Source organism: Zootoca vivipara, chromosome 1, assembly GCF_963506605.1.
Source record: "Zootoca vivipara chromosome 1, rZooViv1.1, whole genome shotgun sequence".
Lineage (NCBI taxonomy): Eukaryota > Metazoa > Chordata > Lepidosauria > Squamata > Lacertidae > Zootoca > Zootoca vivipara.
The window spans coordinates 110229231-110248797 of NC_083276.1; the positions used below are offsets into that span (position 1 = coordinate 110229231).

At 43.3% G+C, this 19567-nt stretch overlaps 1 protein-coding gene across 3 annotated transcripts; it reads left to right on the forward strand.

The window, feature by feature from the left end:
* Nucleotides 1-460: 460 nt before the first annotated feature.
* DHRS9 (dehydrogenase/reductase 9) lies at nucleotides 461-18340 on the forward strand. 3 transcript variants are annotated; one of them, XM_035133284.2, is made up of 6 exons: nucleotides 461-569; nucleotides 6094-6320; nucleotides 8377-8728; nucleotides 11216-11474; nucleotides 13592-13755; nucleotides 14822-18340. In XM_035133284.2, exons 2-6 carry the CDS (start codon nucleotides 6312-6314, stop codon nucleotides 15046-15048), a joined length of 1011 nt encoding a protein of 336 aa, XP_034989175.1. In that variant the 5' UTR covers nucleotides 461-569; nucleotides 6094-6311; the 3' UTR covers nucleotides 15049-18340. The 3 variants fall into 3 exon arrangements, with proteins under 3 accessions (XP_034989175.1, XP_034989186.1, XP_034989165.2); XM_035133295.2 differs by having other exon boundaries at nucleotides 467-3174; XM_035133274.2 differs by lacking the exons at nucleotides 461-569; nucleotides 6094-6320 and having other exon boundaries at nucleotides 8047-8728.
* The last annotated feature ends 1227 nt before the right edge of the window (nucleotides 18341-19567 follow it).

The following is a 19567-nucleotide window of genomic DNA, read 5'->3' on the forward strand; positions in this document are numbered from 1 at the left end:
GCGAGGTGGAATTCAGGTTACCGGTGGTAACCTGCAAAGTTATAAATATCTAAAGTTATTTTAGATTATTTGTTTGTTTCGTTTCGTTTCTCCCGCCCTCCAGTTTGCAATGGAACTCCCATAGTGGCTCACAAAAATATAACACCACTATTAAAATATAGTAATTTTAAATAATTGGTTAAATTATTTAATTCAATTGAAGGAAGTATTACTCATTTACACCAATACTGTGACCCTTGACTCTGGGCCATGTGTTTCGTAGCTGAGGAACCACAAATGTGACTCACTGCCAAACTGAATACACCTGTACAACATAAATAACTTATGTAATCAACAATGTGACTCATGAGAGCCAACTAAACCTGCAATTTGTTTATGACTTGAGTCAGAAGGCACTCATTGTGATGCCTTAATTTAAAAAGTCAAAAGGTTGTTCTGTGCAGGAATCATCTTTAGAAGATTGCCAGGGAAGAAGGAGAGAGAGAGAAGGAGAGAGAGAGAACACAAGAAGTTTTTGGACTAGCTGTACTTGTAGCCAACCTGCCAACATATTTTCTCCGACTCAGTAGGTACGTACCAATTCCATATTTGGGATGCAAGCATTTTACTAATTGGTGTAATGTAGTGGCTGTAAAAGTGTGAGTTATGAGATGGTGATCCTCTGGTTCAAATCTCCATACTGTCATGGACTCGCCTGGGGGCCTTATACAAGCCAAAGCAACAAAGAGTATTGTGGCGCCTAAAAAAATCCCAACAAACGTAAGCTGTTGTGGGTTTTAAGTCAGCCATAGCCTCCTAGACACCCAATCCTTGTAACGCAGGGACCATAATGTTGTTGTACCACAAGGTGTTATTGCAATGATAGAGATAATGCATAGCAAGTACTTTGGGAACTTAGGGCATAATTGGTACATAGTACATTATTATTATTGTTGTTGTTGTTATTAATTATTCTAACTTTTCCTTACTGAGATGGATAGAAACAGGGTAGAAAATAAAGCATATTGTATGTGCATGTCAGTCTGTCTGACTATCCACCCATCCTTCTCGCTGGGTTGTGAATGATTAAATCATGCTCTATGAAATTATAAATGAAATCAATGGGCATGACTAACTCACGTCGATTCTTTCAATGGGTCTACTCTATTATTTGCCCATTATTATAGTTACTTATTATTTCCTTTAATATTTACAAATGCTGTTGGAAAATAAAGAAAGAAAGAAAGGAGATTCTTCCAAATTATCGTCTGGCAACTCTACAATGATTCCATAGGGACCTTGAGTTGCCACCTTTCCCATGACATAAGCACATGTCCCCACATTCCCTCACTCATGCAACGGGGAGCATGTGAAATTTACCACCCCCCTTTTCTGGTTTTGTCTGCTCTTTCAGCCAGCCTTGCGGTGCTGCTTTCAAACACCAGGTTCGTCTACTGCAGGTCTTTAATGCCTATCTAATTAACTTGGTAACATAGTAAATCTCTTATTACTATCTTAAAATACAACTCTATTCTAATTAATTCTTGATACTCAATACAATAAAACACTTAACTAAATCTTACTATACAACAGTAACTCAACTAATCCTCATCTACAACCTCCTTATACTTCCAAATCTTTTATTAAGCACTGCTAATCTTACAATTATTTTCTAAATGAACTTTAAACTTCTTCCAATCTTCTTCCACCGATTCTTCCCCCTGCTCACGGAGTCTCCCGGTCAGCTTGGACAGTTCCATAAATTCTATCAGCTTCAACTGCCAGTCGTCCACCGTCGGTATATCTTCAGTCTTCCAATTTCTTGCTAATACTATTCTAGCTGCTGTTGTGGCATACAGAAAAAAACGTAATATCTTTCTTAGGTAATTCCTCTCTAATTATAGTCCCCGGTTTTTCAAATCTGTCCCCAGACAAAATCCGTCCCTGGAATGTCCCTGGATTTCATTTAATGTCCCCGGATTTAAGTGTTGTAGATTTATTAGTCGGGAATGAATGATGCGTGATTGGTTCAACGGCACAAGACCCATCATATGGGGACTTCTGGCGAGGCAAAATGGCGGGCGCCAGGGCAGTGAGCAGCTCCTGAAGCCGGCCAGAGCCAACTGCGCTACCAGCCTGGCTCCGGGCTGCTGAGGCTGCCGCTGCCACCGCCACTGCCAAGGGGGAACCGGATACGCCTGCCGCGTCAACTGGGGGAACTGCTGACACACACACTCCCACGACCCAAATCAAGCCGGGAGAGCGCTCGGCCACCCGGCTGACTGCCCAGCGGTGCTCTGGGGCCAGGAAAACCCCAGAGCTGATGCAGGGAGAAGGGGAAGGAAGAGAGAGAAAGACGAAGGAGAAAAAGAGGGGAGGCCTGACCTTGCCATGCTGCTGCCGCTGCTGAGGAAAAAAGGTAGGAGAGCTCTGGGAGGGCAAGGACATGTGGCTGAGCCCAGGCCCGACCCAAGGCTACTCCATGGTGGCTAGCGCTCCAAGAGAGGAAGGCCAGAGGAAGGCCATGCAGCAGAGGAGGCCACAGAAGAGAAGATATTACTTCTTAATTTTTTAAAATAATAATAATTAATAATAATAATAATAAAGTGTCCCCGGATTCTTTGAAAAAAATCTGGTAAGCTGAAGCTACCCTGCTATCTCCCCTTTCAAGCGTTTGACTTCCCACTGGAAAGGTGCCTGTGGACACCCATAAATGGAAGAATTTGGTGAGGAACCAAGGAAAAGGGGAGTCAGAGAGAAAAAGAATATAAAGGAAAGGAAGAAGGAAGCAATTTAGAATGAAAGATAAAGCTAGGAAGAAAGTAGGTGTGGGTTGCTCTGCTGCGTGTGTGTGTGTGCGTGCGTGCGCACACGCACAAACACGCCCAAGGATGAGTATGAGAGAGAGGTGTGTTTGTTTCTAGGAATGTTGGCTCATTTCCTTGTGTGATCTGCTTTGCAAGGGCATGTGATCTTCACTCCATGGATTCATAGGATTTGTGACATCACTAGAGCTTGCCTTGTGACATCACCAGACCCTGCCATGTGAGCCCCAGGCTTTTGGATGCTGGAGACCAGGGAATCTCAAGGGCAGGAGATCTGCTACATTCGCTCTGCCCTGCCAAGGAAGGAACATGGGAGTTGTGTCAGCAACCACTGGGTGGATCCAACCGTCAGCTCCTTACGATCACAAGGGTGACTATTCTTGTTGTCATCTCCTTCATGATCAGTGTAGCTCACCTCTAAGTGTACATAGCTCAATGACAACCTTCTTCCTCAGATCGAGACAGCAAACAAGGAAAAATTAGCATGGCATAATCTCAGAGAGGGTTGGAAACTGAAGTCCACGTCTTTCTAGGTCAGGATACCATTAGAGGGAAAGAAGCGGGTGTACACCTCGACCCTGATTTCAAACAACATTTGGATTTCTGAGACTATTTCACCCTTTCTGTGTGCTAAATTGTAATTTCTTTTTTATTCAGTCAGCAAGCTACAGAGCAGTCAAAGAAAACCCATAACTACAGAAAAGCATGTGTGAGACCGGGAAAAGAGCAATTGAGACACTCTTTCCGATCCAAAATTGTATGGCATATAGTGGGATCTTAAAATACAATATGAGAGACTTTCATATTTTATTTTATTTTTGAAAAAAAAGTACTAGTTTCATGTAATCCAGAATTTGTAAAAGAAAATTCTTAGAAAGGAGGCATTGGAATGTGGCAGTAACCAAGCCACTTATCTCAGACCTGATTTATTGTAAATTAAAGCAAAACTGAAGCATCTAAATAAACTCATTCATCTGTTCTCCAAAAGAGTTTCCTGTGCAAATGCAGGTCAGTGCCTTGACTGCCAGATTAAACATGCACTGTTAAGATATGGGAATATGATCTGAGGCACTATTCCTGACAGGGTGTTGAATGGGCATTCCAGGATAAACTTGGAGGTGAAATGTGAAACTCCTAAATTTACATGGATTCTTAAAAGGAAATGCTGGTAGGTGAAGCCAGAGCCAATGAAAAAAAGAGAGCTAGCCGGTTGGTTGTAAGATCATAGAATCTTAGATTTGGAAGGGATCCTAAGGGTCATCTAGTCCAACCCCCTGAAGTGCAGGAATCCCAGCTAAAGCATCCGTGACAGATTGCTATCCAATCTCTGCTTAAAGACCTCCAAGGAAGGAGAGTCCACCCACCTCCCGTGGAAGTCTGTTCCACTGCTGAACAGCTCTTACTGTCAGAAAGTTTCCCCCAAAATGTTTAGTCGGAATCTCCTTTCTTATAAATTGAAGCTATTGGCTCGAGTCCTACCCTCAAGAGCAGGATAAAACAAGCATGCTTCCTCTTCCATGTCACAGCCCTTAAAGTTATTTGAAAGTAGCTATCATATCTCCTCTCAGTCCTTTCTTTTCCAGGCTAAGCATACCCAGCTCCTTCAAGCATTCTTCAAGGCAGGTGTTGAGGGGCTGATGAAGTAGTTCTCCATTAGCCCTAATTGGTCTCCAGTGGCTTTTCCAGACTTTTCCAGTACTTTGTGTGCTGCAAAGAATTAGGTTTGTGCGATTAAAGCGGATGAAAATGCTTTGTTGCCCTTGTGCGAAAAACCCACTTTTAAAAAATGGAAATGGCCTTTTTGCAGTTAGGAAAGTGATGAAGAAATGCCTTGAACCAGGCATCCCCAAACTGCGGCCCTCCAGATGTTTCGGCCTACAACTCCCATGATCCCTAGCTAACAGGACCAGTGGTCAGGGAAGATGGGAACTGTAGTCCAAAACATCTGGAGGGCCGAAGTTTGGGGATGCCTGCGAACAGTGTGGAATGCATGAATGATTGGTTGGTGAGAAGGTGAATATACAGCCTGTAAGCAAATCAGGGTGAATGTAAAAAGGGATTGGACAGATTTGTGGAGAATAAGGATATGAATGGCTACTGGTCCAGTCTCAGAGGCAGTACAGCTCTGAACACTAGCTCCGTGGGATTGTGAGCAGGAAGGGCTCTTGCACTCAGGTCTTGGTATCTGGTTGGCTGCTGTGAGAATAGAACGCTGGACTAGATGGGCCTCTGGTTTTATCCAGCAGCCAGGCTCCTACTATGTGTGTTTGAAAAGAGAACAGAGAGTTTTAAAGGGTTTCCCCTTCCCTTTCCTGAAGAAGTGAGAGGTGACTGAGAAGCATTTATCCTTCTTCCATTTAAAAAAGAGGAAGCAATGAAGCTGAGAAACTTTACTTATCTGAGAAAAGCTGCCTGGATGATCTAAAATAAATTTTAGATTTAAAAAAATGGGGGATTTTTGAAACAAACGGAAGTTGAGGAATGTCATGCTCCTTGGAGAGGATATAAGCTTCTAAGAACGGAGCCTATACAGTTGCGGCTCTGAAGTCGTAGCAGGCACACCCTTCAAGGGAGGTTTGCCTGTGTTCCTCCTGGGTCTCCTTTCGAAGGCAAGTGAAAACATTTTTATTTCACCAGGCTTTTGGGATGTAACTGGAGGCGTGCTTTAACTGTTGCTCTGTTATCAACAACTTTCGTAACTGTGTATCTGCATGCAAACTGTTCTGGGGGGGGGGAATTGTATGGAATATTCAATATTTGCAGGGAATGACACAATTGGTGGGTTATTTTCCTTGCAGGGTAGAACAAATTTATACATTTGTTTGTTTGTTTTTTAAAAAAATCTTGTTTATTTATTTTAAATAGCGCTATAACACCCCCTTATCAAATTTGGATTCAGGATAGTTTGCAACGAGGGTGATGGGCTTTTGAACTTCCAGGTGCTGTTGGATTCCCAGCTCCTGTCACAGCCGACTGTTGTTCATGCTGGCTGGAACTGAAGGGTCATAGATTCCCCACCCTTGTTTTACAGCATTAACAGTACAATCCTACACATGCCTACTTGGAAGTAGAAGCTTCCATTGAGTTCAATGGGTTTTCTTCCTGAATCGCAGTCTAAAAATTCAGAAAGCTATAAACCATACAATTTTTTTAATAAAAAAAAACCCAACTACTTCTTATGTTATGAGAGGCTCAATGCTAGTCCGTAGCGATTGTTGCAAACTTACTTCAGATCTGTGCGAGCTTACTAAAGAGCAGCTGTATTGTTCCGTAATTATTTCACCAATAGGTTGACTGCATCTTTGCGAGCGAAATTCCGGAGGAAGTGAGGACAGACAACCGCATCTACCTATTCCATTCTGCAACATCGTGTGCGCAATGTCCTGCTTTTAAAATGAGTCCTGCCACACAGAGGGAAGTAATCTGAGAAGATAAACAAACAGCATATTGATCCAGCCAGATCATATAGGAGGAGAAACACCCTTTCCCGGAGGAGCCACAGCCAGCATGACAGCGGTAAATGTATAGATGGACTCTGTTTTGTTTTGCAACTCTTTAGTTTTCAGCCAGCCTCCGAAGCAGGTGATTGCTTTATGCTGCTGTACCTCTATGCGTACAAGTGATCTGAAGCCATGGCACTGAAGAAGTCAAGCCAGCATTGCCTTCAGCAGCACTGCAGAATCAGGGCAAGAAATGGGTGTACACAAGTCTGAGCTCATCTTTGAAATATCTAGATGGCCTCGGTCAAGTGATTCTTTCCCAACCTCAGTTTCCTCTCTCTGATGTGATGATACTGATGTCCTGCCTCACGGAGTTGTTCTGAAGATGGGTGAAGTGATAGTTGTAATTAATTCTGTGCTGTGGAAATGTTACAGGCATGCTCGTTCCAGGCTGAAGGCATATGGTGGAGCCAGCAAGCTGAATGAGCTAAGCAGAGCTGGGTCTGGAAAGTGCGCATAAAAGTGCATTAGACTAGGGAGGGCGACTTGGACAGATGCATAGATTAGGCAAAACTGCATCAAAAACGTGCATATTTCGAGAAATGCACATTAAAAAGCTGAGGAACTTTTCATAATGACTTTTTAATAATAATAATCATCATCATCATCATCATCATCACAGACTGATGCAGAAATGTTAGAAACATATATAATTGTAGAGTTGGAGGGGACCCCAAGGGCCCTCTAGTCCAGCCCCCTGCAATGCAGGAATATGCAGGTGGCCCATATGGGGATCAAACCTGCCACATAGGTGGTGTTAGCACCATGCTCTAACCAACTGAGCTTACTGTCGTTGTGGCAAACTGAATTTAAGACCAGGGAAAGTGTGAAACTGAGAGAAACTGAAATTGGCAGAGTTGTACATCCCTAGATCTTGCCAGTGCCTGAGTGGGGATGTTCAGGAAGCCCCATATAATAAGATACCTTGAGTTGAAAGGAAGAAATGTAGGGTATAAATACTCCCTCCCTAGAAATGCTAGACTGGCTCCCTCCTTGCTGCCCTTCTGCTGGCAGGTGAAGATTTCCTTATTCCTACAGGCTTTTAGGGACTGACTGCTTTGAATGAAAATTTCATTGTAATTCTCTGTATGTTTTTAATAGAGCTTATTTATGTGTGTGTGAGACGCGGGTGGCGCTGTGGGTTAAACCACAGGGCTTGCCGATCAGAAGGCCGGCGGTTTGAATCCCCACGACGGGGTGAGCTCCCGTTGCTCGGTCCCAGCTCCTGCCAACCTAGCAGTTCGAAAGCACGTCAAAGTGCAAGTAGATAAATAGTTACCGCTCCAGCAGGAAGGTAAATGGCGTTTCCGTGTGCTGCTCTGGTTCGCCAGAAGCGGCTTTGTCATGCTGGTCACATGACCTGGAAGCTGTATGCCGGCTCCCTTGGCCAATAAAGCAATATGAGCGCCACAACCCCAGAGTCGGTCACGACTGGACCTAATGGTCAGGGGTCCCTTTACCTTTGTGTGTGTGTGTGTATGTGGTTTTAATTTTATTAATGTTTAATTGTTTTGTTTTACTATGTTTTAAATTGTTCCTATTTTAACTGTAAGCTACCTTGAGTCCCTGTCAGGGGGAAAAGGCAGGGTGTTGATAACACTAACACTAATGTAGTCATACAATACTTAAGGGCAAGTTGCTCCAAATATTACCTTACATCCTTTACTAATTCACTGGCCACTATTTCTGAGTCTCAAAACCTGTTGTCCCTAATAATAATAATAATAATAATAATAATAATAATAATAATAATATTATATGCTATATTTCAGATTCTGTTGCATTCAAGGGACTTTACTCCCCGTATACAGCCTGATTGAGAGGCAACAAGTCTGTGGTGCTTCCTAACTACTTAAAATTTCCACGCTCTGATGAATGCAAAGTGACCATTTTATTTACTGGCCCCCAGGGAAGCTTTCCTTATTTTAACAGAAGTTAAAGGCTGGCGATGGAAGGTGTGAGTGGCTCTCAGCGTTGCCCCGCTTTTTATTTCCTTTAGATTTTCACAGTCAGGAAATGATGCTAATGGCAGGAAAATGCCTGTTGTAACGTGTCTTTCTGTCTCTTTCAAGGAGGAAATGGAAGATAGCGGTCTCGAAATAGGACTTTTTTACTACGTGTTTATGTGGTTTGTCATCTGCTTCATCTGGTGGAAATGGAGAGCAGGGCAGAAGTTAAAAGACATGTACCTTGTAGGGAAATATGTGTTCATCACCGGCTGTGACTCTGGATTTGGGAAGCGGGCTGCCAAAACCTTCGATAAGAAAGGGTTTCAAGTGATCGCTGCCTGCCTGACTCAAGAAGGAGCCGCAGAGCTGAAAGCAGAGACTTCCAGGCACCTCCATGCTGTGCTACTGGACGTGACAAAGACAGAGAGCATCAAATCAGTTACGGAATATGTTAAAAAAGAAGTAGGGGATAAAGGTACGTGATGGGCACCTGCACTCTTCCCAAAATCTACTAAATGCGGTGCAGACCCCAAGAGGGCTTCTGTACATTTAAGAGAGGCATAGAATTGGGGCTATGGTCCATGGGGTCACGAAGAGTCGGACACGACTAAACGACTAAACAACAACAACAGAATTGGGGCTGCCGTGAAGGAGGAAGGCTTAACGCACAGAACTTCCCCTTCTGTGCAACATTTAAATATACAGCAGGCTCCCTCCAGGTACATATCTACCAACCTGCACAAAAAGCCAATGAATTGGTTTTTCCTTTCCTTCTTAATGCAAGCTTTTAATTAAACTTACGGGTTTGAGAAATAAAGGGATCATTGTGCATTGTGGCTTCCGTCCACTGGGCGAGGGCTCAGCCACACTTCTGCTTGCCCCATGTCTAGAAAGTATGGGTCCAAGTGGTTTCTCCCTTTGTCCCACTGCTTTTCCCCAGGGAAAATCCCCTGTTTAGTGCTAAATCGAAGCAAACATCAATCTGGAGGAATGCCCAAATTGCCATTTGCTCCGATTGAGCGCTAAAGAGCAGTGGGTACCTCCTGTGTCTGCTAGGACCAGACTTGAAATTATTTGTATATATAATTGTTACATTTACCTTTTATTTTATCGGCTGTTTTGTGCAGAGTGAGCTCTTCCCCCCCCCTTCCTGTTTCCACAGCCTTCATGTTTTAAAAGCATAGAAAGGAAATGCCAAGTAGGTTGTGCAATGGTGTGGCACAGTGTGGGTGAGGCTGTAAAATTCTAAAACTTAAGAGGCTTGTTGAACAAAATGGGTCTTACTTCTGAGTAGGTATGGGGGTAATAGCATGTGAGCAGTAGAAAAAGTGGTGAACATTACAGGGAAATTGCAGGCATTTTAAAATTATGGCTTTTTACTGTTGTAAGCTTGGTGTTGTAACTCAATGTTGTAATTTAGTTTAGCCACTGCCACACAAGCCTTGACTCTTATTAGGAGCAGTATTGGCTATGGCAGGGTAGAAATAAAAACAATGGTCTTATTTTTAATAAGGGTGTCCGCAGGAATTCTTCCAGGGTTGGGGGACAGTAGAATACCAAAATGATAGGAATGTATGAAATGGCATGGAGAAAGGGGATAAATAAGTCTTTTTTTTCTCCAAGTCTCATGATGCTAGGTAAAGGGACCCCTGAGCATTAGGTCCAGTCGTGACCAACTCTGGGGTTGCGGCACTCATCTCACGTTATTGGCTGAGGGAGCCGGCGTACAGTTTCCAGGTCATGTGGCCAGCATGACAAAGCCGCTTCTGGCGAACCAGAGCAGCACATGGAAACGCCGTTTACCTTCCCGCCGGAGTGGTACCTATTTATCTACTTGCACTTTGACGTGCTTTCGAACTGCTAGGTGGGCAGGAGCTGGGACCGAGCAACGGGAGCTCACGCTCACCCCGTCGTGGGGATTCAAATCACTGACCTTCTGATCAGCAAGTCCTAGGCTCAGTGGTTTAAACCACGGCGCCACCCTCTCATAACACTAGCACTCTAGAATAACTACTCCCATAAGAGGCAGTGACGGCCACCATCTTGGATGGCTTTAAAAGAGGGTTTGACAGATCCATGGAGGACCAGGCTGTCAACGGCTGCTAAGAACAATAACTATATTCTCCCTCCACTGTCAGAAGCACTGCAGTATGCTTCTGAATACTAGTTGCAGGAAACCACAGGCGCAGAGAGTGTTATTTTGCGCTTATGGGTTTCCCATGGGCATCTGGGTTGCCACTGTGAGAACAGGATACTGGCCTGATCCAGTAGGTTCTTGTTACGGTCTGGGGAGCAGGCTAGTTCCTCATAAACCAACAAACAAAAAAACGAGAAGAATACCTGCCTGATTTCAAAACACTTTAAAGTTTTAAGGTCACGCCGCTGTTCATGATTTGGATTTGATTTTAACTACGTCCTGCATAATAAATTGTTGAGGAGGCACTTTACTATTTTATATGGCAAGCTCCCTCATATGACAGGATGCAAACTGAAGTATTGCATTAGTGAGTGAGCAGTTACGCGTACCGGTATGTGTGGAGATAATTGTCCTATTCAGAGCTTTCACATTGCCCTCATAATATAACAGTACTTTTCAGCAGTGGCAACACACACATTCATCAGTGAGTTGCCGCATGATGAAATGTCAAGTGGTGTGCATGCGTGTATGAATTAACCCCCGCTCACTCAGACTAAAGTGTTCAGAGTAAAGAAATGGCATGATTGTGAATTGCTACCAATTAACATGGCTGGGTTACTGTTATGACCTTTCTGTTTTTACGTAGATGTAATGATATTTATATACCATTATGATGATGATCTTATTCTCTGCCTTTCGAATAATAATGATAATGGGGATGTTAAATCTCAGAAATCAATTTCTCCCCAAATGTTTCATTCTCAGACCTAATAAATTATCTTTTTCTTTGTTTTTTTAAAATCTGTCTCCCCTCCGCCCCCATAGGTCTGTGGGGCCTGATCAATAATGCAGGAATTATGGGAGTCTCAGCACCAACTGACTGGCTGACCATCGAGCAGTATAAAGCACCGATTGATGTTAATCTAATAGGCCTCATCAATGTTACATTACACATGCTGCCATTGGTGAAGAAGGCAAAGGGAAGGATAATAAACGTAACCAGTGTTGGAGGTGTTCTACCAATATGCTCAGGTGGTTATTGTCCATCCAAATATGGGGCAGAAGCATTCACCGACAGTTTAAGGTAAAATGGTAGTTAATGGATGGCCTTCATAATGCATGCATGATTCAACCCAAACTGAGCATGGGTTCGGTGCCTGCATGCAGGGGATAAAACTGGGCTTGGTAGAATTCTGTTTCCACCATGCCACTGGCCTCACCACCACCAACATCCATCCAAATCTATCTCTCATGCTACCTGAATCAGGGGTCATCCGGCAAAATGGCGCACCCATGAGACGGTGCTCCTTATATGTATCAGTTCAAAAACTAACATAGTTCTTGGTCATCTGTTTTTTTAATACCCAACTTTCTCCACTTGTCCTCCATTTCAAGATAGTACACAAAATACTAGTATATATGACTTATTTGGGTGTAAATCATGGGCTCCATCTGCCCATATTCTGTCACAAATGATCTCTTACTTGAAACGTTATTTTTTTTTTAAAAAAATATTTTTATTAATTTTCCAATTAAAACCAATTATATCACATTCAATATTTCAAATTATACACATATATATATCAATCAGACCGAATGTTATGCCAAATCATCTAAAGAATTTTTTATTTGGGTTCCCATGCTTCAAGAAATTGGGAATTCCTCGCAACTGTCCACTGCCGTCTTTTTTCTAAAGTTCAAATCGTCCTTCAAGTTCATAATAAACCAGATCTTCCCCTTACAGTCACATAGATGTTTTCCACTTTCACGATTGTTTCCCAGCTGCTGATATAAATATCAAACAAAGTCTCACAGATGTTCTTTCTCCTGTGTGAGTTAATCAGTCCAGCCTCCCCATAAATCTTCTTAATGGAGCTCCTGTTGCGTTGAAGCAATTCGAAGTAGCGCCATCTTAAAAAGCTCAAATCACTTTCGCTTTCCTCTCATGGCCATGAAAATTTACGATCATTATAGAATTTACAGCTTTTCCAGGCAGGAGACCCAAACATCAAACCATAGACTCTTGGTAAATTAATGGATCTCCTTGCCCTATAGCTGAACTTAGCTTCAGGTCGCTGCTCCAATTTAAAGTGCGTCACAGCTCATAAATCCTCCGAACGCATTCAGAACTCCTTCCGTCCGACTAGGGGGGGGCTTTTCTCATCGGCAACTCCACATCTTTAAAAAAAATATGCTCAGTAACAACAGTTATAAGGTTCAACTCACACAGTCTTTTGCTTCTCTTTCACTCCAAACAAGCCAGGACATCGCGTCCGGGAAGGTACGAGGCAACAATATGAAGAAAAAAAATAAAATAAAAACTCACTCCCCTTATCGCTCCGTCCCCATCAATCCTTCTTCCAGATGCAGTACAATCTTTGACTCCTCTCACTCGGCAGCATAAATTTCTCAGCAGTAAACAGCGCTTCTTTCCCTCCTTCTGAAGTATGTCCATAGATTTAAGCCTAATTATCTTCTTTAACCATGGAAATCCCCGCCATGCAGATTAGCGTCCGGGAGTCCTGGCCCTTGTAAGTGCTCAGCCCAAGCTCCCCCCACTCCAAAAACAGTCGGAGTGGGTCTGGGGGCATCGCGGGCCAGCGGCCCCTCTCCGTAACCCCCGGAGAGGGTAGGGGGTTGCCATTTACTCCCCTAGCAACCGCCAAATTCCTTACAAAGGTCAGAGAGATGGAAAACAGGTCCGCCATTCCTGCAGGCGGAAACCGGAACCCCTCTTACTTGAAACGTTAAGTGCTGCACATCATGAAAAGGATTTGAAGGTCTGTGCTGAACATCTGAACCCAATGTCTTCTTGGGTTGCATTGGCGCATTAATTGTGGAGCAAGAACCAATGACCAAGTTATTGCAGAGAGTGGCCCAGATCCCTGGGTTCTGGTAGAGCCATTAATAAAATAAATAAATGAAGAGATACAATCTGGTTTAAATGTCAAGGAGATAGGCAGGAGTTCATATGAGGACATGCATGATGTATCTCTTGTGAGGTTTACCACAAGGACTCCAAAGGCATCCCATGACCTTGACTCATTTTATATATAAACTGAGAAGTTTCATTTATAAGATCTTTGTGTGTGTGTGGAAACTATAATGTGCTGCTGACAGAATCTACATATAGCGCTTTCTCTAAAAATCCACCCAAATCACTGACCAAAATTAATGACAGCTTTTTTACGTTCTTTGCAGACAGGACATGATACCATTTGGAGTGAATGTTTCTTGCATTCAGCCAGGACTGTTTAAAACAGGGCTTTCTGACAGAGACATGGTCATGAGACAAAAAATGGCTGTTTGGGACACTCTTCCTCAAACTATACAAAAGCAGTATGGTGAAAAATACTTAAAGGAAGGTAAGCCATGAGTTGCTTTTGTTTTGTATTAATGGAGAAAGGGCCTAAACATAATTCTGAAGTAGTCAGAAGTAGAGATGCCATCAAAGCTCACCCAAGCTTGGTTGAGAAATTACCAGTAACTTCCAGGTTTCTCAAAAGGGCACCTCAAAAAAGAGGAGAGCACAGTGACTGAGTCAATATATGCCATGGTTTTGTTTTAATATATTGAATATGTCTCACTGAAAATAATGAGAATAATAATTTTAAAAAGAGATTTTCTGTGGCCCGGATCTAGGGCAGAGAAGACTTCCTAGCATTCAACCTCCTCTGCTCTCCATCAGCCCACGGTCAAAGCACACTCCTAATCCTTCCCAGAGCTGTCTTCCCCATTGGGCTTACTGGCGCGTTGCGCCAGGGCGCCAACCTCTCAGGGGCGCCCCAGCAAGTGGGGGAGCTGCACGGTTTTGCCGGCCGCCTCCCCTTTCCCTCCTGCATGCCTGCCAGCTGCGCCCCGTCAACCATATGGCTGGCGGACATGCAGCTTCCTTCCCAAGCCCCCATGGGAGGAGAGCAATCCCCGTAGAGGCTTGGAAAAGGTCAACAACTCTGGGAAACGTGGGTGGGGGCGGGGGCGGAGGGATCCTTGCACTACGGCGCCACATATGCTTAAGATGGCCCTGGTCTTTCCCTTCATTTACCAGAGGTGAATGCAGTAATGGCAACATGTGGTAGAAAGGAGGGAAGCTTTATTGCTTCCTTCCCTCAACTTCATGCTCCACAGCATACATCATGACTGAAGAGTGGTAGGCCTTGGAATCGTCCCAAGGATTACCCACAATGCCAATAGACTTTGCAAAGACTTCCATGTCCTGCCTGCTGGATAATGGGCAGAGAAGGGAAGGGAACGAAAGGAGATAGGAAGCCTTATTGTTTAACTGCAAGTAACAATATGCCAATGCTCTTTGCACAGTGCAAAACTAGCTCCACATCAACAGTACTTCAAAGGATTGCACAGAATTAAGACTCTTGAAGCTTATTGCTGCATATATTTTACCTCCCTCTCCTGGTTTCATTCTCTCTGCAGAAGCAGTAAAGAAGGAGAAACTAGTGAAGCTGTGTCAGAATACAGACATCTCATTGGTTGTGCATTGCATGGAACATGCCTTAATGAGCAAATATCCAAAGGCACGGTACAGTGCAGGCATGGATGCGAAGATTCTTTGGCTACCACTTTCAAAAATGCCATCGTTTGTGCAGGACTTTGTACTCATGAAGAACAAAGTTCAGCTATTTGACCCAAACGCAGTGTAAAATGGCATCCGAAAAGACTCCAATTTGTGCTTTTTCAAGCTGTGCGTACCGAACAATGAAGATGAATGCATCTGTGCTCACAGGTGATCAAGCATCCAGCGATGTTGGCAATAATTCCTTCTCTTTTCTTGTTTACCCCTTTTAAAAAAAAAAGCAGTTGTCATAAGGACTGTTTTGCCCAGGGGTAGTGAAGGCAGATCTAGATGACTCGGGTTTAGCATTTGCCAACTCAAATAAATCTTAGTGAATCGACCAGTCAAATATTGTTCGAGTAATAGTTTGAAATCATCAGTTTGTCAGAACGTTGTCAAAATACACAGACAATTATGCCCGTTACAAATACTACAACCTGTTTACAGAGCCCCGGTTCCTCCTAAGAGCTCTACCCAACACCACAGAAAATACTATTGACTTGTACTATTGACTTCCCAGGAACTTATGACTTGTCCCATTTTTCCTTAACAAACATTTTGGTGCTAAATGCCTCTGAGCATATATAGGCTCTCTTCCCAAAGGCAATAGATCCTTTGGGGCTTCCAAGGGCCCCTGAGCATGTACAGAACATTTTTCCTTTCTGAAGAAAATGTTCCTTTGCGTATCTGAAGACTGGAAGCGCATATCCCATGCCGCCCCCCCCCCCCGGCCGCTTGGCTAGGGTGGTCTCTGGGGAGGCTAGTAGAGCAGTAGTGTGCCAGCTCCTTCCTGAATGAGTAGCTGGCCTGGCCGGCCCATGAGGCAAGCTGAGACTCCTAAATCAGTGGCCAAATGTCCTGGGCCAGCCCTAATGAGCAATGAGTGGTCCTGACACTTGCAAAGCTATGAGTGACACCCCCTTACTTCTCCCACTGCTACGCCATGGTTGCCACTGGCAGAAGGGTGCTCGTGACATATTTGGCTATGGCTGGATGGTGTCAACTAACACAATGCAACTGGTGGCAACCCCATGTTATGTGTGCTGGCTGAAAGTGTATTGAGTGACAGAATGCTGGTGTGAAACAGCTACTTGCACTTTGAACTATGGCACCACAGTCACCTGCCATAGTCAGAATGCATTGCCCACAGGAAGGAAGGAAGGAAGGAAGGAAGGAAGGAAGGAAGGAAGGAAGGAAGGAAGGAAGGAAGGAAGGAAGGAGAAGGAAGGAAGGAGAAGGAAGGAAGGAGAAGGAAGGAAGGAGAAGGAGAAGGAGAAGGAGAAGGAGAAGGAGAAGGAGAAGGAGAAGAAGAGGAGGAGTTTGGATTTGATATCCCGCTTTATCACTACCCGAAGGAGTCTCAAAGCGGCTAACATTCTCCTTTCCCTTCCTCCCCCAAAACAAACACTCTGTGAGGTGGGTGGGGCTGAGAGACTTCAAAGAAGTGTGACTAGCCCAAGGTCACCCAGCAGCTGCATGTGGAGGAGCGGAGACGCGAACCCGGTCCCCCAGATTACGAGTCTACCACTCTTAACCACTACACCACACTGGCTCTTGAAGGAAGGAAGGAAGGAAGGAAGGAAGGAAGGAAGGAAGGAAGGAAGGAAGGAAGGAAGGAAGGAAGGAAGGAAGGAAGAGCACTTGTTAAATACCACCTTCTAGTTAGTGTTTTCAACCTTGTAGATGGTTCATCCAAGGTTTTATAAGTGTTGAGCAGTAGGAGACATAAAGATTCAGCTTTCCAGTGAGGAAAAAAGAGGACAGAATACCTTGGGGCTGAATTCCAATCTGCAAACCAGTTCTTTGTGTGGCTTATAAATTTTACCTGTGAGTGGTTTACCTTGCAGGGAGGGGTTTATTGGGTTTTTGGGGGGGTTGGTTGTTCTTGTTTCTATTATGCATTTTGTGTTTTATCTTGTGTTTTTATATTGTGAACTGCGCTGAGATCTAAGCAGTTCTCAAACCATGGGGCCGGTTTCTCTTCAAGTAGTGCAGGTCACCCTATTTATGGTAGTGTTGGTGTTAGATATTCCAGAGAAGGACAGAGTCCTGAGACAGGTGAATCCTCCTCCTCCAGCTTTGATCCAAGATCTGGGTAAGTGGGTGGGCAGCTGGGTGGGGTGTAACTGCATCCTCACTGCAATTGCTTTGTAGTAATTTTACTTTTGTGTGTGTGTGTGTGTGTGTGTGTGTGTGTTTAGGAAGGGTGAGCAACATATCCTGTTGTACTCTTCTAAGGCCAGTAGTACCCCAGTCCACACATCTGTGTTCATGACTGTAGACCACGAAAAGCTCTGTGTGTTGATATTTGAAACAGATGATTAGTGTTGCCTTAGGAGGGCTTGCAAGGTAGAGTAAATTCAGAACGGCAATGTGAGCGGACAACTTTGAATTGTTTGAGAAGAACTCCTCAAATAGCAGCCAGTGTAAAAACATCTGTCCAGTCTAATTTTTAGAGTCTGTTAAAGCTAAAATAGCCATTTTAGTGCATCTCAGAAAATTACCATATGTATTGTATTATTATTATTTACATGCATAAGTCATTAATTTATTGTGTGTTACAAGCTATACTGTTCTGTATTTCAATTTTACGTTATTTGAACATTGTAAATATTTGTAACGTTTTGTTAGAAGCAACATAGGTACATGTCCCACACAATGGTAAAATGTATGCTAACTTGCCATGTTTATAATTGTTCCTTCCAATGGACATAAGGGCATTCATAAAATAAATACTTGAAGACTATCAGAGTAATGTGCCTGAATGCGCAATAGGTTTATCCAATGTTAGTCCACAGAGTAGACCCACTGAAATAAATGGACCCAAGTTAGCCATTTCTATTAATTTCAATGTGTTTACTCTGAGTAGGGTTACAGACTAATGGATTTTGGAGTGGGCTTTATGAAATTTTACTTCTGTGTCTTGTTAATAGTTCTATCTCAGTTTAGGCATGGCAAAACCACTGAAGCTATGTATTTCTTTTCCCCCTTGGTCAGCACTTTCCATGCAATGGGCAGTTGTGTTTGCTTGCTTCCTCTGTCATTCATTGAAAGCCTTTGCCAGGTTTACATGCAAAAAGCTTATGATTCTTAACTGTTTAGTGCAGTTTAAATAAACATACCTTTCTCCCTGAGGAATCATCCTATATACCCTGTTTCCCCTATTTTAAGACACAGTCATAAAATAAGCCATGGCAGGATTTTTAAGCATTCAAGGAATATAAGCCATACCCCGAAAATAAGACATAGTGATAGGCGCAGCAGTAATGCCGGCTGCGGCAGCAGGAGGGGGGGGGGAATAAGACATCCCCTGAAAATAAGCGATAGTGTTGTTGTTTTTTGAGGAAAAAATAAATACCGGTATAAGACGGTGTCTTAAAATAGGGGAAACATGGGCATACTAATAGTGAAGTCCGTTCTATAAGTGCTTGTCCTTATATGGCCAAAACAGTACCATCCCCACAGAAGAGGGGAGGTATCTATTCAGCACACTTGGCCCCATGAACTTACTTGCCACTGGTTGGTTTCATGACCTTTTAATGGTGACCTGATCGCTTTCAGTTTAGCCCCAAAGTTGGAGATCCTATGCCTACCTTCAGGAAATCACGTTATGTAGTACACAAAGTACTTAACTATTCCTATTAGGCTACTTCATTCATTACTCTATTTGAGAAACAGAGATCTGTGGAAATAAAGAGCAAGTAATTGGGGAAATTCTCAAGGAATTCACCCAATTCGCAAAAATTTGCAAAAATAAATGGAGAGGATAATCCCAAAACAGGCCAATATAAACAGTGGTTTAATTTACTCTCTCTCTAAAATAAAGCCTTAAATTAATGTTTCTGTAACACTGATATGCAATGGTTTCTTGTGGAATAACAGAATGTCCAGTTAATATAAACTTCCTTTTGATCTATTTTGAAAATCAAGGCCAGTCAGTTGTCATGTCAACCAAGTCCTTGGGCTGATGGAACTACAAGTCCCAGGGTGTGTGATATAATCATGGGATGGCCCCATGAACTTACTTGCCACTGGTTGGTTTCATGACCTTTTAATGGTGACCTGATCGCTTTCAGTTTAGCCCCAAAGTTGGAGATCCTATGCCTACCTTCAGGAAATCACGTTATGTAGTACACAAAGTACTTAACTATTCTTATTAGGCTACTTCATTCATTACTCTATTTGAGAAACAGAGATCTGTGGAAATAAAGAGCAAGTAATTGGGGAAATTCTCAAGGAATTCACCCAATTCGCTTTCCATGTGCCTATGTTTAGATCCTATATAGCCTTATTATCAGGGACAGCCCACCTATGAGGCAAGGGGAGGAGACTTCCTCAGGTAACAGGATCCACAGGGGCAGCAGATTCCAGTGTAGATCTTTATTTCCCCCTTGTTCCTGATGTAAATCTTCACTCACACCTTTTTCCCTGGCAAGGAGGGATTCCATTTTGTGGTTTGCCTCAGGTGCCAAAATGCCCTGGGCCGGTCCTACTCATTATTACCTTCATTATTACCTTTGCTGGAAATAATTTTAAGCATCTGATAATAGGCTTCAGAATAAAAATGTCTTTCGAGCATTTTTCCATTGCTCAGGCTGGTGAAAATA